Raw genomic sequence first — 17,687 nt, 5'->3', positions numbered from 1 at the left:
TTTCCATCAATCAATTATTTTGCTTCTACACCTGTTATAAATATTTAGTTTGCCTGTTATACATCGCATACTAGCACATTATCTTACTTACCTTAGAATGAAGCATTCCAGTGCCGCAATGTCAGCGTTGAGACGGCTGACATCTTCACCTGGTCTTCCTTCTGGGTTAGCGGCCTCTGGCTACATGAGTGGTTGGGGGCATGATGATGTCATTTCCGACACGGGCTCTAAAGGTCCGGCACTGTAAGCCAGACCTTCAGAGCGCATGCGCCGATGATGTCATTGGTTGCATGCACTCTGAATATCTCCTAAACTGTGCAAGTTTAGGAGATATTCACAGTAACTACAGGTAAGCTTTATTATAGGCTTGCCTATAGATAAAAGTGGTGTAACAGAGTTTACAACCACTTTAACAGCACATCCCTGAACTTCCAGTCGGAAAGTGCTCACACAATCTCTAACTTAATGCCTAGTACACAAGATCAGAATATTGTACTAAAAATATCGCTTTTGAAGAGATCACATGATAATCTGATCGTTAGTACACAGCTTTCGAGAGACGATCACGACATTCTATCCAAAATAAATGTTCATAAATTTTCATAAATCATTTTCATATGACTTTTATTATTAGTGCACTTACCTGCCCACGTATCCATCGGTGTCTTCACCCGCAGTCGGGTTCAATCGGCTCTCTGGTGCTGCTGCCACCATCTCTGGTAAGGGAAACTGGCAGTGAAGCCTTGCGGCTTCCCAGCCGGTTCCCTACTGCGCATGCGCGAATTGCGCTGTTTGTGAATGGCCCGGCGGCGGGGGAAGGAGGAGGGGGCCGAACTTCCGGATGAGTTTGCTGGAAGTGGGAGCGGGTACCTGTCAAAACCAGGTACCCGCTCCCTCACAAAAGGTGGCAAATGTGGCAGCGGAGGAGGGGTGGAGACAAATAAGCTGAGCTTTCCCTTTTGGGTGGAGCTCCGCTTTAAGCCTTGATGTCAGGTGCAAGTTTCAAAGATTTTCTGCTTGCCTCTCTTTCCTTATAATCCCGCAATAGGGAGCTAGTAGAAATATTTTTGACTTGGTTCTTCTGCTGAAACAGAATGATGTGTTCAGCTGTCCATCAAATGTGGGTGTGAAAAACTGACCTTTTACACAGCAGCCTCTTGCGCATGTTTGCAATCAAAGTGGCTTCATGTCGGCTTGTAGTCCATGAGGGGAGAGAGCACGTTGTAGTGGTTATAATGGGGTCCATAGAGACCTTGCAAGTGAACGTAACTACCCAAAAACTGGAAGTATTCTGAGTAATCTTTCAAATGCATATGAAGCTGAACAGATGTCAAAGTAAGTGTGTCTTTAAATGCAAGCAGTGTAAGTGCCTAAATGTGACCTGGTACCTGGTATCAGCATCTTGCAATCCCTGAACAGCAGGGTTGGAGTGTGAGAGAAAGAACCAAAACAAAGAGCCAATCGGTTGACAAGGAGCATGCTAATAGGAGGAGAAAGCAGAGATGAGCTGTGCTGCTGTTCCTTTTCTCTTCTCCCAAACCAACCACAGGGTGGGGCAGGTCCAGGATGACCTAGGTTCATAGAAAGAGGGGTGAATAAAGCTGGCCATCAGACTGGATTGAAGCTGAATAATGCAGGAAAAAAATACTTTTTAAAAAAAAATCTTTTACTGTGCTCTTTCTTTTAGTTTGTTATTTCTGACTGGAGTTCTGCCTTAAAATGTATGTGAACCCAAGAACAAAAATGTAATTTATTGCTTTTCAACCCTTAGATGTGGTGGTTGCATTACTTCCCTTTTTCAGGCATTTTCCCTATATTTTCACCAGTAACACACTTCCTGTTCTACGGTGACAACACTCACTGTACTGTGGAGGACCCAGAGAGGTCTATGATTAAGCACCATTGGGTGAAATGCGTTAAAGGGGGTGGTCCTAGGGCAGATTGCATAGATTGTAGTTTCTCTGTGGAATAAACTTGGAATATAATGAGGACATTGCTGTATGATGGTCATTTATTGTCTCTTATTACTGCAGTGTGATAGGAGTGGGGAAGACTCTGATAGTTCCCCAGCACCCGGAGTTCAGGTGGCAGTGCGAAGGTCCAGCTTTGGAGCGGAGATGAATGGGTTATGTCATCTAAATATGGAAGAGCAGGGTTGTCATTCTAGAACAGGAAGTGTGTTAGGACTACAAAGCACTTCCTCTCCATCTCCATAACATAGGAGGAGGCGTTCTGTACTGAAACCCTGATAGCATTGTTTGAGATAACACTGCAGGGTGCACAGGACACAGAAGGCACACAAGAGCACTGCATCAATAGGTACAGTATTTTTGTACGAACAAATACAACTAAATACTTTTATTGGTATATTTAACAGACAAAAAGGGAGTAAAGCCAGCCATAGATGGTTTTGAATCATGTATTCGAACCATGTATGGGCAGGCTGAATGTACCCAAGTTGATCGATCAAACTTGAGTACAACCAGCCTACTGGATTTTACACCAAACAGCCGCTAGCAATAATAACTGTGTTCTCCCGGCAGCGATGGCTTCACATGCCCCCACCCCCCGCTGAGAGGATACGAGGGCTAAGCGGAAGGTATTCCCCTGTCAACACTGTGGTTGCAGGAAAGAAATTTGCTCTGTCTATGGCCGGCCTAAGTAAGAGAAATTAATTGTTAAGGTTTATACTTAGATAAGGGCGCAGGATACCAAGATAGAAGTAGATTGTCTCCAAGTATCTGGTTAAAGGATAAGTTCACTAAAAAAAAATATATATATATATATATACGGTATATATATATATATATATATATATTTTTTTTGCTGGTAAAAAAAATGTGCATTTATAATCTTTCGCCTTAGGAGCCTGCAGAGCATTGCAACCATAATCAGCAGATCGCAGGTGCAGTGTCAGGCTCCAGCAGACTCTCAGTACAACTGTCTACCCATACCTCCTGTACAGGCAGACAGTTACTGAAGTCCAGAAAGAATCAATGAACTACAAAAGCACTCAAAACTACCTTTGCAGTTCATTGACAATACAAGCTGTCTGTGGAAGCCGGTACATGTTGTTCATTCATCCACAGAACCCTGCGAATAAATTACATGGCAGTGTGGGTGGAACCCTGTATGGCTGCGCTGCTTTTGAATTGTGACAGCGAATGCGGGGAGAGGATCACATGTCACAATGAAGGGGGGGAGTTGCTGAATATGTTACATGTTACATCCTAAATATGGGTGTAACATGTTTAGAAAGGTGAACTTATCCTTTAAGCTTTAGTACCTTTATAGTCTCAACACAATGGTCTAGTTTTAGGGGCATTACCAGCTCTATTAGTTCTCCTTTTCCTTCAAAATGTAATTCCAGCAAAGTAAGACACAAGAGAAATGTGAATGTAGAAAAAGGAACATTTGTACATTTAGTCTGGGATTATTATATGCTTCCGACTACTAACTGTACGGCAAGGTCTCAGGAAAAGATAACTTTATCAGCTGTGACAGAACATGGATTGTATGAGTTCTTGTCTGTACACCGATAATTCATTTTCCGGTTTTCTCTCACAGTGTTTCCAGAAAAGTGCAGGGGATTCTCTTCATCCTGTTATCAAAATTCTGTGTAAATGACACTCACTACAACTAAAACTAGTCATAAGAGAAACATGTAGGCTATCACTGTTGACCTTGCCTTTTGAAAATGCTAGTTGCCTGGCTGTCATTCTGACCTTTTCTTCAAACTTTAAACCAATAACCTTAAAAAGCATTCAGATAAGGACTTCTGACTTTTTTTTCTGACTGTTCTGATCTGCATATTGCGTCAGTGACTCAAAATATTAAAGCCAGAGGATCAGCATGACAGCCAGGCAAATACTGTTGTCAGAAGGAGTTTAGAAATGTCAGTATTGCTTTCAGCTTCACTGTAAAGGCAGGTTCACCCTACATGGTAAGGTGTGCTATGGTGCCATTGATTTTGAACGGCACCCCCAACGCACTAAGGCAACACACCTGTGCTTTTAGTCAACACACACACTCTTTAGTCAGGAGTGGATTTTGCTGCACTGGGGCACATTGACAACCTACTGTATTCAAAATGATCAGGCTTCCCTAATGCAGCGCACGTTAATACACAACATAACACACACCATGGAGATGTGAACCAGACCAAGGCATCTTCACTGCTACAATCTACTCTAGTTTATTAACCTCAATGCTTTTATACTTGGCTTTAATCAGCTACCAGTAAGTTAGAGATCTTTGCCTAATGTTAATAAGGTTGCAGGGACGTGCAGTCAGGGGAGGCAGCCTAAGTTGGGGGGTAGGTAGCCTAAGTCCTACCCCACCTCTGGTAAAAATTTGTGGCCACTACAACCTATGGTTTCCGGAGATCCGGGGCTCCTTGCGCAGCCTGTCAGATGCTACATACAGAGCGGCCAGTTTAAATACAAGCTGGCACACTCTGTTTGCAGCAGGCTGAGAGGATGAGCTCACAGTGCCTCTCCTCACTTCTTGTCAGAGGCACTGAGCTCAATGGACAGCTTGGCGTCCTGGACCAATGGTAAAGTACGATTAGCCCCAGCTGTCCAATAAAAATGCTGCGGTGGAGGCACACCTCTCACTGCAGTGTCATAGAAGGGGCATGTGTCTAAAAGACAAATGCTCCCTTCCAGCCCAGCCCTCTTAACTAGCAGGAAATACATGGGTTTATGGGTGTAAGATTTACACACCATACCATGTTTTTCTCACAGTTAAGAGGGAGAATGAGAATCTGCTGCTGTTGAAAAGGTACTGTCATAATCAAGCTAAATCATACAGTTCTGCTCATAAGTTTACATACCCTGGCAGAATCTACGATTTCTTGGCCATTTTTCAGAGAATATGAATGATAACACAAAAACTTTTCTTTCACTCATGGTTAGTATTTGGCTGAAGCCATTTGTTATCAATAAACTGTGTTTACTCTTTTTAAATCATAATCACAACAGAAACTACCCAAATAACCCTGATCAAAAGTTTACATACCCTGGTGATTTTGGACTGATAACATGCACACAAGATGACACAAAGGGGTTTGAATGGCTATTAAAGGTAACAATCCTCACCTGTGATCTGTTTGCTTGTAATTAGTGTGTGTGTGTATAAAAGGTCAATGAGTTTCTGGACTCCTGACAGACCCTTGCATCTTCCATCCAGTGCTGCATTGACATTTCTGGATTCTGAGTCATGACGAAAGCAAAAGAATTGTCAAAGGATCTGCGGGAAAAGGTAGTTGAACTGTATAAAACAGGAAAGGGATATAAAAAGATATCCAAGGAATTGTTCAGGATGCAAAGAAAAACCCACAAACAACTTCAGGTGAAATACAGGACTCTCTGAAAAACATGTGGTGTGGCTGTTTCAAGATGCACAATAAGGAGGCACTTGAAGAAAGATGGGCTGCATGATTGAGTCACCAGAAGAAAGCCATTACTACGCAAATGCCACAAAGTATCCTGCTTACAATACGCCAAACAGCACAGAGACAAGCCTCAAGCCTTCTGGCACAAAGTCATTGAGACCAAAATTGAGCTTTTGGCCACAACCATAAACACTTCATTTGGAGAGGAGTCAATAAGGCCTATGAGGAAAGGTACACCATTCCTACTGTGAAAGACAGATGTGGATCGCGGATGTTTTGGGGATGTGTGAGCTATAAAGGCACAGGAAGTTTGGCCAAAATTGATGGCAAGATGAATGCAGAATGTTATCAACAAATACCGGAGGAACATTTGTATTCATCAGCCAGGAAGCTGCGCATGGGACATACTTGGACATTCCAACATGACAATGATCCAAAACACAAGGCCAAGTCGACCTGTCATTGGCTACAGCAGAATAAAGTAAAGGTTCTGGAGTGGCCATCTCAGTCTCCTGACCTCAATATCATTGACCCACTCTAGGGAGATCTCAAACGTGCAGTTCATGCAAGACAGCCCAAGAATTTACAGGAACTGGAGTCTTTTTGCCAAGAGGAATGGGCAGCTTTACCATCTGAGAAGATAAAGAGCCTCATCCACAAATACCACAAAAGACTTCAAGCTGTCATTGATGTTAAAGGGGGCAATACACGGTATTAAGAACTGGGGTATGTAAACTTTTGATCAGGGTCATTTGAGTAGTGTCTGTTGTCATTATGATTTAAAAAGAGTAAACACAGTTGATTGATAATAAATGGCTTCAGCCAAACACTAACCATGAGTGAAAGAAAAGTTTTTGTGTTATCATTCATATTCTCTGAAAAATGGCCAAGAAATCATAAATTCTGCTAGGGTATGTAAACTTATGAGCACAACTGTATACAGTAAAACCTTGGTTTGCGAGCATAATTCGTTCCAGAAACATGCTTGTAATCCAAAGCACTTGTATATCAAAGCATTTTTTTTTCAGGGTATAAAAGAGAAGAGAGGCACCTCTAAGTGTAGCAATAAGTTGCTAAATGTTGTACCTTCATTAAATGTAACCATATTGCTACACTTTGAGAGCCCATTCACACAGGGGCAACACGACTTCCAGCACGACTTTGGGAGGCAACTTGGACACGACTTGAGTATGAATCACAGCACGACTTGGGGCAACTTACAACACAACTTGAAGTCGCCTCCAGGACAGGGAACTTTGCAAGTGGCCAATCAGAGCTTATCAGCTGTGTGTGAGAAGGAGGGGGCTGGCTGTTTAGTGGAGGAAATTACTTTCTGTTTCTTTTCTGCTTCCTGTAAAGTTGCCTCAGTATGAACAGTGATCAGACTTGGAGGCAACTTCCATTGAAATCAATGGGTACAAGTTGCCTTCAAGTCGGATTGAAGTAGTACAGGAACCTTTTCTGAAGTCGGAGCGACTGCAGTAGTGTGCATTAAGACAGATCCATTCACTTACATTGATTTTTTTGTGTAGCGTGACTTGAGGCGACTAGGGGCGACTTGGGGCGACTTGAAGTCGGATCCAAAGTTGCCCCTATGTGAATGGGCTCTGAGGCTCCTCTCTTCTTTTTTATACTCCAGTTGTGACATGACGCTACTTTTATATCAAGACATCGCTTGTATATCAAGGCAAAATTTATTAAAACATTTTGCTTGTCTTGCAAAACGCTCTCAAACCAAGTTACTCTCAAACCAAGGTTTTACTGTATTATTATGCTATATGTTATAAGATAATAATTTATTATTTATCTATTTACTGTGAAATTACTGGTTTGAAGTTATAACTTCAAACTTCAGTAATTTGTCCATTAAGCCACCTGCTTGAGTACAGTTTTTGAAAATATAGTAAATTACCTTAAAAACAATATATAATAATTATTTGTATATTACTTATGGTAATTAACCCCTTGCCACCCAGGCCAATTCTAACACTTCTCTCCTTCATGTAATAATCATAATTTTTTTTTGCTAGAAAATTACTCAGAACCCCCAAACATATATATTGTTTTAGCAGACACCCTAGGGAATAAAATGGTGGTCATTGCAACTTTTTATGTTACACGGTATTTGCACAGCAATTTTTGGAAAAAAAACTGTATCATTATTATAAAAAAAACCCACTAAAGATAACCCGATTTTTTTTTGTATAATGTGAAAGATGATGTTACGGCAAGTAAATAGATACCTAACATGTCACGGTTTAAAATTGCTTGGAATGGGGCCAAACTTTAATTTACTTAAAAATCTTCATAGGCGACGCTTTACATTTTTTTACAGGTTACATGTTTAGAGTTACATAGAAGATCTAGTGCTAGAATTATTGCTCTCGCTCTAACGTTCGCGGTGTATGTAACCTGTGTGTATCTGGCTCTGATACCTGAAGCCTCACCAGCCACTGACCTCACCGCATGTTCCTGCAAGGTTGTACAATTTGGAAAGAATAAAATCCACTTTCTTTCCCATGCTTAGATCATATTTTTATATGTTATAGGTCGGCATGTTTAAAATCCACCCAGAGATCCCAGAATCCCTGTCTGCAGAAGCTAGAGCCTTCATATTGCTTTGTTTTGAGCCTGATCCAACAAAGCGTGCAACAGTTGCAGACTTGCTCAGAGACTTCTTCCTCAAGCAAGCTAATAAAGGCAAGAAAAATAAAATTGCATTCAAGCCCTCAGGTAAGAATCTGTAATATCAGTTCCCTGTGTAGCGAAGCGCCCTCTGTTGTCTCTTTCAGGATGTGATCGTATAAATTATTTAAAAAAACAAAACAAAATAAAACATTATAGAAATATAATATAAAGCATAGATATAATAATTTATAAAATACTGACTCACTGATATTTACAGATTGTAAATGTTGATTGAGAAACTTTTAAAGCATATGGCCTCATGCACACGGGCAGAAAATCACTGCTTTTAGAGGCATATTTTCTTTATGCCTCTGAATGCAGTTCTGTATTAGCCAATTTGTCCATCCACATTGTGGAGTTTAGATATGATAAAGTATTGGTAAAGTATTTGTGAAGTCAGTGAAAGCAAATTATAGTATTTTATTGAAATGGCTATAATAAAATGTCTAAAAAGTAAAAAAAAAGTTTATATACTTTTATTTTTGTATTCTTGAGGTTATGTGACTGCACTGCTTCTATCCTTGTGGGGGTGGGGGGGGGGTATGTCTGTAGCAAAGTAACGGGGCAGCTAGATGACATTTAGAACAGCGGTGAAAGTCACTTCCAGGGGACATATCCACAGCAGGGAGGAAACACAGCAGAATATCATGTAGACCAGTGGTTCTCAACTCCTGTCCCCAGGACCCACTAACAGGGCAGATTTTAAGTATTACCTTAGGGAGATGCAGACTAGAATACTGCAATAACTGAGCAGCAAATTCTATCACCTGTGATGTATTTCAGTTATCTTGCAAACCTGGCCTGTTAGTGGGTCCTGAGGACAGGAGTTGAGAACCACTGATGTAGACACTGGAGAAAGCTGCTGTCTGTTATGTAGGGGTCATGGCCAAGGGTGTGTCTGCAACAGAGATGACAGATAGCAGAATGGCATGAACAGTTGGGAAAGCCTCTGTCAATCAATTGTGGGGGGGGGGGGGTATGTTTAGAGCAGGGAGAAGGGCAGCAGAATACAGAAAGCCATTGTCAATTTAGCTATTGTCAATTCCGGTTGCAATAATAAAATAGGGGGGGGGGGGGGCTGGCAGGATCACCAAGTATTCGCCATTAAATGAGTTCGTAGTGGAAGAAAAGCATAATATACAAAATAGTTTATTACTATAGGAATGCATAACCCAAATAATCACGTCTGAGCTGTGCAACAATTCTTTCCATCGTGTCAAACTCTAATACCACCACCATCATGTATGCTTATTCTGCTGTGATCATAGTTCCCAATAGTCTGTTAGACCTCCCAGTATGGGGGCTCTTCAGGTTGTGTACTCTCTGCCCCTATTTTTTTTTTTTTTTACAAAGTTGCAATGTCACTGTGATCATTTTTTAAGTAGAATGTTGCACCCTGCCCAGCTAATTAGTGTAATTACCCTTAAAGAGTGCCCAGACTAGAGCTGTGTTCCTGGCATGGCTGAGTTTTTGTTAAGTCTCAAGTAATGAAATATTTCAGAATATTAAAATTAACGCAGCAGACGTTTGCAAACCAAGTTGGGATTATTTTCTGATAATATGCCAATCTGACGGTCATTTATTATTACACTGCAAATGTCAGTCACAAGTAATTGCTGTTTTGTTGCTATGGGTTATTGCACAATTGTTAAGCATACATTAAAACATTAATGCATCGTTTTTATTGTGCTGGGCAGTAAAATTAATTCCTTTGAACAGAGCAGAGAACTTCCAACTGAAGAACCTAGCTTTAACCACAGCAGGCCAGGTGACTTGTATGAGATTGGCACCCAAAGAGACAAAGACTGCAAGGATGATTGGTGATTCATCCAGACAGAAGTGGAATCTGACAAATAACTTTGAATCACTCACAAGTCAGATTTCTCTGTCACTGTCAGATTGCTGTGGAATTAATTAGTATGCTGCGGTTTATATTATTGATATACAATAGAAGAGGTGGACTTGCCTTTCTTAGGGAGGTTGGCCACCCAGGGGCCCACATACTGGTTTTGCCACTGGGACCAGTGACATTTATTTATTCTTTGGCTGCGGATTAGAACATGAAAAGTAATGAATGACTGCATGTAAGGGTCCAGTTTTCTTCTGCTGCTTTACCATTCTATTTTTTTTCTCTCCCTTATTAGTGTGATTCTATTTCTGAATTGCCAGTCCACCTAGGACCCCCACACTTGGGTCAGTCTGTCCGTTTTTCAGGACCCTCATTCTCCTGTGCGGAGTAGCGGGTGTAAACGGACATGTGTCTGTTTACACCCGCTGGCATCCAATCCAGATCGGATGGCAGTCAGGTGTAGACGGACAGGCGGTCCGTTTACACCTGACTGCCCATAGAGGAAAGGGGGCTGTGTCTGCTCTGAATAAGCAGACATAACAAATTGGATTCAAAGAGGCTTGATTTACCATGTAACTATATATATAGTAATGTATAATAGAAATGTAATTGCCTTTCAGCCCCTGAAAGCCTACAAACCAATTCGTCCCAAACAGAGAGGGGACCAAGAAAAGATGGGGCTCATCAAGAGGCAACATGTAGTATAGATGTGGTATCAAAATGTATTTATTGTGGTACAAAAATATGAAACATAGATAAAAGAGTATAGACCAATAACTATACTGCCCTGGGTAAAAAGATTGACTGGCCACATGGAGTCAGCCAATACAGACACAAACAGGGGGCTGTCACACAGGACTGTAATGAATAAAGGATGTAATGTCCATGAACAGTGCTGAAAGACCCAATAGATGCAAAAGGATCCACCAGTGTATATAGCAAGGTACATCAGTTAGCACGATGATTCTATGCTTGTATCCTGATGGAAACTAGTTCAGTCAATGGAACAGAACCTTGCATGTTGTTGGCAAACAAAAACATTGAATTAAGGTGATCAGGTACGTTACCACTTCCGGGTCCTGTGTGGAGATCATCAGATACTACCGAAGTGTTGTGTCACCTTAGCTGTAGTCTGTTTCCACTGAATGCTGAAGATATCAGTGCGATATTGCTGGCAGGAGCGTTGTGCTCCAAAAGGCACTATGAATATAAGTGGATGGCCAATCATGCAGGTGCACCTATTTTCTCCTGTACAATGGCCTTGACTTTCGAGTCATGTATCCTCCCTCAGTGTGTGAGCTGACCAGCCGCAACGGGGGATGACAGTAGAGCGTGACGTCCGAGCGTGATGACGTCAACGCGTTTCACATTACAAAGATGTGTAGCTTCATCTGGAGCCCCATCTTTTCTTGGTCCCCTCTCTGTTTGGGACAAATTGGTTTGTCTGAATAAGCAGAGCAGACCTGGACCTGTCATCTGCCTGTTCAGCGGGTGTCAGCAGACATATCTCCTGCTGAGCAAGCAGGTCACAGTTGGAGTCCACCCTGTGTGAAAGGAGTGTATTGACTTACTTTGGATCAAAGCTAAAACCACCTGAAAGAGGTTTTACTTTTGGTTGGGTACATTTTTTTTTTTAATTAGTTTTCACATTTTTGTCCAATTTTGTTTTTGACAGTAAAATCAGCACAGGTTCATATGCAGATGGCAGATGCAGCATGCAGTCTTAGTATCATACATTAAATGAATGTCACCAGTACAGTGGAATAGCTCGGAGAGCATTTATCCTGTGACAAAATATACCTGCTTCTCCAAGCTATCCTGCTGTGCTTGTGATATTCATTTACTTTGGAATTTGTGAGTCCCGGTGCCATCTGTTTACTCATCATTCCAGCACCCATCTTGATCGGGGTCTCTACACCCAATGGAGTGTATCATATTTTTAACTCACTATTATGCAGTTACTAATGTAGTGTTGTTTTCACAGATTACAACCGCAGTGCATCTCTACCAATACCAGTGCCGGGGGAGCTGGCAGGCAGCAGCAGCAGTGAACATGGTTCGGTGTCACCAGACTCTGACGCAAAGCATGAATTATTATTTGAAAAAGCAAAAAGATCCATTTCTGAAACTGCTTCTAGCAAAGCTCAAGTTAGCACTTTACTAAGGTAATATTGTTTTTAAATGCCATGTTGTGATCATTTCTAGTTTCTAGTCAACAGTTAAAGTGGTACTACACCTCAAGTTTTTTTTACCTTAAGGCATTCTATGCCTTAAGGTAAATAACCTTCTGTGCTGCAGAAGCCCCCCCTGCCCCTTATTCTTACCTGAGCCCGATCTGGTTCCAGCGATGTGCTCGTCGCTGCCTCCCTCCTCATTGGGCAGATTGATAGCAGCGGGAGCCAATGGCTGTCAATCAAATGCTGTGAGGAGGGAGTGGGCGATGGTGCTGAGTTGCCCGCTCTGTGTCAATAGACACAGACTGAGCGGCTCGGGAGCGAGCACACACGGGTGCCCCAAGGGAAAGTGGCCTTCCCTGGGGGCACTCATCAAATAAGAGGGGCCCCCAGAAGAGGAGGATCAGGGCTGCTCCGTACAAAACCATTGCACAGAGCAGGTAAGTATGATTATTTTAGTTAAAAAAAAAAACAAGGTTTAATATCACTTTAATGCAACTTGAGTTCTTTCAGAAATCAGCAACATGAAGATAAAGGTTGGCTCTTTGTGGTCCATTTATTCAAAATAGCCAGTTGAAAAGAGAGAGAGATTATCTGTTGTCCAAACCCCACATTTCCTAGCCAGGCCTACATTTTCTCTCCGGCAGTGTATGTGCCAAAAACAAGAATTGAAGAGAATTATTCACCAGCTGCATCAGTTGTTTCATGCTCGTTACAGCTTTTGCAAACAACAATTAAAGCAGAACCCCAAGAATTATCTTTTCTTGTAAACTTATATTGGTCTAGCTTGGCTTGATGTAAGTATAAAATATAAAAAACTATTTTCCATACTTGATGTAAGTATCCATATCTGATATCTGGAGGGCTGCTAGGGATGCTGAAAATCAATTTAGCAGTCCATATTACATACAGTGATATCAGTTTAACAGGTTCTGCTCCAGAATCACTCTCTTGGTACCGCCACCATTCAGAGAACAATTTGTATTTTTTTTTCAATGCATACAATGTATTCTCTGATTTGACGAGGGGGGAAATGACATTATCCGCCCTTACGCTCCATACCATCCAACCAGAGAACAGTTGTGCTCATGTGCTAACAAGGGACATACTGATAGTAGGAAAGAGCAGAGTGACCTTATGAGAAATTAATTAGAAAAATGTATTTCATTCATATACTGAACATAAATTATTTAATTGCTTTTACTTATTCAGTTTTACATTATGCTACAACAAAAAATGAACATGCTTATTGAAAAGTTACATGATTCCAGCGAAATTTAGACAGTTTAATTTATATATTGTCATTGTTAATGTTTATGTTTATTATTCAGTGTGCCAGATGATGGTTCATTGTCAGAAGACAGAAGTACCCCTCCATCTCCAGATGAGAGGGACTCTGGATTGTTCCTTCTGAGAAAAGACAGTGAACGCCGTGCTATACTTTATAAAATCCTTAAGGAAGAGCAGCATAAAGTCTCATTAAATCTGCAGGAATGTCTCAAGCAGGTAAATAAAAAATCTACATGATCTATCCATCAGGTTAAATAGGATCCAAGCCTTTCCTGAAAGAATCAAGTCTGGGTGTGTCTATACAACCCTGCTATGCTTTCTAAGGCCCCTTTCACATGGCCCGCCTATAAGTTTTTCAGGATGACCTGATCGGATCCTCCGGTCTCTTCTGTGGAGCGGTGGATGTCAGCAGACACATGTCTGCTGACACCTATCGCCATCCGATTCAATCCTGTCCGCCAAAAATAGATGGATAGTGGTCCTATTTCCCATCCGTCCAGCGGATCAGACAGAAACGGGCAGACAGTCTGTTTCCATCTGATTGCCCCATAGAGGAGAGCGGACTGTGTCCGTGTCCATGTCTGCTCTGCACAGCGGAGCGGACATTTACCTGTCATCTGCCTGCTCAGTAGAGAGATCCCCTGCAGAGCAAGCAGATTCCGCTTAGCGGAGAGCGCCTGTGTGAAAAGGGCCCCAAGGCTTCTGGTGATTCCAGCAATGAGGACTATAGACAGAAACCCACCCCAGTATAGGTACAGAAAGTGAGGCTCCCATGGTCAGCCTGAACACTTCATTAATCAGTTTATAATTCTAAGGCTGCATTCACACATGAGCGTTTTGTTTTCAGGCAGAAAGCCGCGTGATTTCACAGTGTTTTTACATCGATTTTGCTGTGATTTTTGCCACGTTTTTGCACAGGTCAAAAGGTCACCAATGTAAAAAGCAGAAAAACACCTGTAATCTGCCTAAAAATAAGCTCATGTTCTTTTTTAAACTTTATGCGTTTTTCTTCAGGCTACAAAATGCTCAGATGTGAACAGGGGCTACTTAAATGAATGTGATTTTGCTTGTTGGGCGTTTTTTCTGGCGTTTAAGAGCTGTAAACGCTCAGGTGTGAATGCAGCCTAAATGCAGATTGTCCTAGAAATACAGACAGACATATAGCATTTCATGCTTCCCAAGCTATTATGGACTTTAAGGAACTGAAATTTGCTATGTATGTTGTTTCTTTAAAAAATACCATGTCTGTTTTTCAGAGCTCAGAAGATGTGCAACTTTCAGTCACTCACATCAAACAGATTATCAATATTCTGAGAGACTTCATGCGCTCCCCAGAGCATAGGGTCATGGCCTCCACAATCTCCAAACTAAAAGTGGACTTGGACTTTGACAGCACGTCTATAAATCAAATCCAGCTGGTCTTGTTTGGGTTTCAAGATGCAGTAAGTTCTAAATTGGTACAACGCTTGCAAGAAGGAAAAGCCTGTAATAAGTCTGTAATAACCTAGGCCAGTGATTTGTGAACCTCGGCACCCCTGATGTTTTGGAACTACATTTTCCATGATGCTCATGCACTCTGCGATGTAGTTGAGCATCATGGGAAATGTAGTTCCAAAACATCTGGGGTGCCAAGGTTCGCCATCACTGACCTATGCCAACCCATCAGCTTTAACCACTTGCATTTTTTGTTATTTAACACTTCTATTTTACTGGTAATTACACAGTAATGCTATGCTGTACCCAAAGGAAATGTATATAATTTGTTTTACACAAATAGTGCTTTCTTTAGGTGGTATTTGATCACTACTGGGTTTTTTATTCTTTGCGATATAAATGAAAAAAGACAGAAAATTTTGGCCAAAATGTATTTTGCTAGATGTCTTTGATAAAAAAAAAAAATCCCAATAAGTGTATATTGATTGGTTTACGTGAAAGTTATAGCGCCCCTAATCTATGGTATATACACTGGAATTTTATTATAATGGGACTGTACTAATGACACTGGCTGGGAAGGAATTAACATTTAGGGCGATCAAGGGGTTAAATGTGTGCCTAGCAATATGTAATGTATGCTGCTTTTTACTAAAGATCTCTGTTTATTATCGCTGCTTTGCAGAGATATGGATCACAGAGATGTTCCCTCCCACGATGCGTGGATGTGAACTCTGGCCAAAAACAGTTTTTGGGCATTTGCAATGTAAAAATAAATGAAGTGTGTGCAATTTGCAGCCACTTCAGGGTTAAGTAATACTTTTGCTTTCAATTCAGTAGTCAGTGCCGTACATCTGGTGCTGAAAATTATAATTCCATCTGGAGTATACAGATCACAGTGGGTCGCTTGCTTTGCAGCTCATCCATTCTGAAAACGTCTAATCTACATTCTTTTCAATTGATGGAATGTGTTCTGTGATTGGAGGGGGTGCAGATAAATGTTACAACCTCCCCTCCTCAAATCATAAAGCACCTTGTATTCATCAAAAAGAATGTAAGATGTTTTAGAATAGACAAGCTGGAGAGTGAGCAACTGACTGGCAGTGATCTATGTGCTCCACCTGAACTATACCTTTCAGCTTCAGAAGTTCAGTGCTGACTGCGCTGTACGGGGAGAAGGAAAGTAAGAATATTACAAGAAAACAGCAGCGCCCACACATTGCACACACTTCATTGGTGTTCATTTATTTTTACAGTGCAAATGGCTGAAAATTGTTTTGGCCAGAGTTCAGCTTTAAAGAATATGTAAACCCAACATTTTAATATTCCTGGTATGTGTCTGTTGTACCATGTACTTGTATAAAAAAAGGATCCTATTCTCTTTGCATTGCTTCCTTCGTGTGAAACACCTGGTGTTCCTGCCAGTCCCTCTGCTTTCCTATTATCAACCAACCACACTAGGCATGAGGGCACAACATGGTCAGTTTTCTAGCTGTGCTGAGAACTCCTGCAATGGTCAGACTTGTCCTGACATGACCCCCCCCCCCCACAGCCATTCACTGAGGAGACCAGCGTGCTGTTGTTTCTCCTCCCCCAGCTCTCTGAGCTTCTTATGCAGCTGAAGCTGAGAACAAATGGTATGTGATCACATCAAATCAAATATAGGAAAAAGTATTTATGGGCTTTTTTTATATCTGTACACAAATGTTTTGCATTACATTTCTTATTTAAGCGGAATGAGTTGTTTTACAAGGTAAAGGTTCACATATACTTTAAATAGTTTTCTGTCATTACAATACTGTAAAAAGAACATTTGGATGGTTTGCTGTTTGCTATCACAATGTATTGGTGAATGCACTATTTAATAAATAAGCCAAACAGAATTACAAACTTCTGTCAATATGCAAAGGCGTATAATTAGAAATTGTATTTGTTTTTGCTTCTATTGGTAAGTGAGAAACACGCTAAAAACGTTTTTACGAACCCTAACAATGGTGTTTTTTATTGTCAAAAGTGGAATAATGTCTGAAACTTGTGATTAAGATAGCATAGGGGCATTTTTTTTGCTCTTTGTGCCTTGTACACAAATGTTTATTTAAAAAACATCCATATGTTCTTACCATTTTAACCCCCCCAATCCTAAGCAACTAAACCAATGATACTAAAGTTTAAGAATTAATGGCACACAACTGAAGCCCTGATGATGAAATACTTAATCTTTTCTCATGTATTTTAACCGTACTGTCTGCCCCCACGTTGTAAAGCGCTGTGCAAACTGTTGGCACTATGTAAATCCTGTATAATAATAATAATCTTTTTTTGGGGTGCTCTAAAATCAGACCCTTCTGGTCACAAGTTACAAAATGTGTTTCTTATAACTTTCATGATCCCAAAATTTCTAACCCAAAGTGGTGTCTTTTCAGTAATTTTGGTGAACTAGATTTGAACACAGACAAAAAAACTTTTATAAGACTGTTCTTTTTTTATGCTAGGAACACTACAGTTCTTGATTGGTCGCTGGCGTAGTTAAACACATTAATAGTTTGAAACATTTGGTGAATAATGTGACCATGGATTTTATGCAGGCTACCTTCAGGTGATTGAACACTGGCAAAAACTTTGCAAGTGCAGCCCCCAGGGGCACGCTTATATAATCCCACCCACTCCTGGAGACTAGTTTTTTTTACTAGTTTCTTTAGGTGATGCACTTCTACTCCTTTTTTAACCATTCCTTTTCTCTATCATTCATTGAAGGACACAGCTGAGCTTTGTCATGGATGGGTGTGATGCCGTCACAAGAGCAGGACACTAGGTGCAACTTAAAACTAAAATCATGCCTAGGGGGTGGCCCTGTGGTAGT

General features: G+C 41.0%; 1 protein-coding gene across 1 annotated transcript in view; it reads left to right on the top strand.

Annotated features, from left to right (window-relative positions):
* Window positions 1–17,687, top strand: part of MAP3K15 (mitogen-activated protein kinase kinase kinase 15) — a 268,377-nt gene that overhangs the window by 223,711 nt on the left and 26,979 nt on the right. Inside the window, exons 20-23 of the mRNA XM_073616468.1 lie at window positions 7,945–8,128; window positions 11,917–12,097; window positions 13,438–13,612; window positions 14,653–14,838. Coding sequence (XP_073472569.1) covers window positions 7,945–8,128; window positions 11,917–12,097; window positions 13,438–13,612; window positions 14,653–14,838 — 726 coding nt within the window. The remainder of the gene's footprint in view (window positions 1–7,944; window positions 8,129–11,916; window positions 12,098–13,437; window positions 13,613–14,652; window positions 14,839–17,687) is intronic.

This window comes from Aquarana catesbeiana, linkage group LG02, assembly GCF_042186555.1.
Source record: "Aquarana catesbeiana isolate 2022-GZ linkage group LG02, ASM4218655v1, whole genome shotgun sequence".
In the NCBI taxonomy this organism is placed as follows: Eukaryota; Metazoa; Chordata; class Amphibia; order Anura; family Ranidae; genus Aquarana; species Aquarana catesbeiana.
Note: the sequence above shows the minus strand (reverse complement) of the source record. Positions and strands in the feature narration are given on the sequence as shown.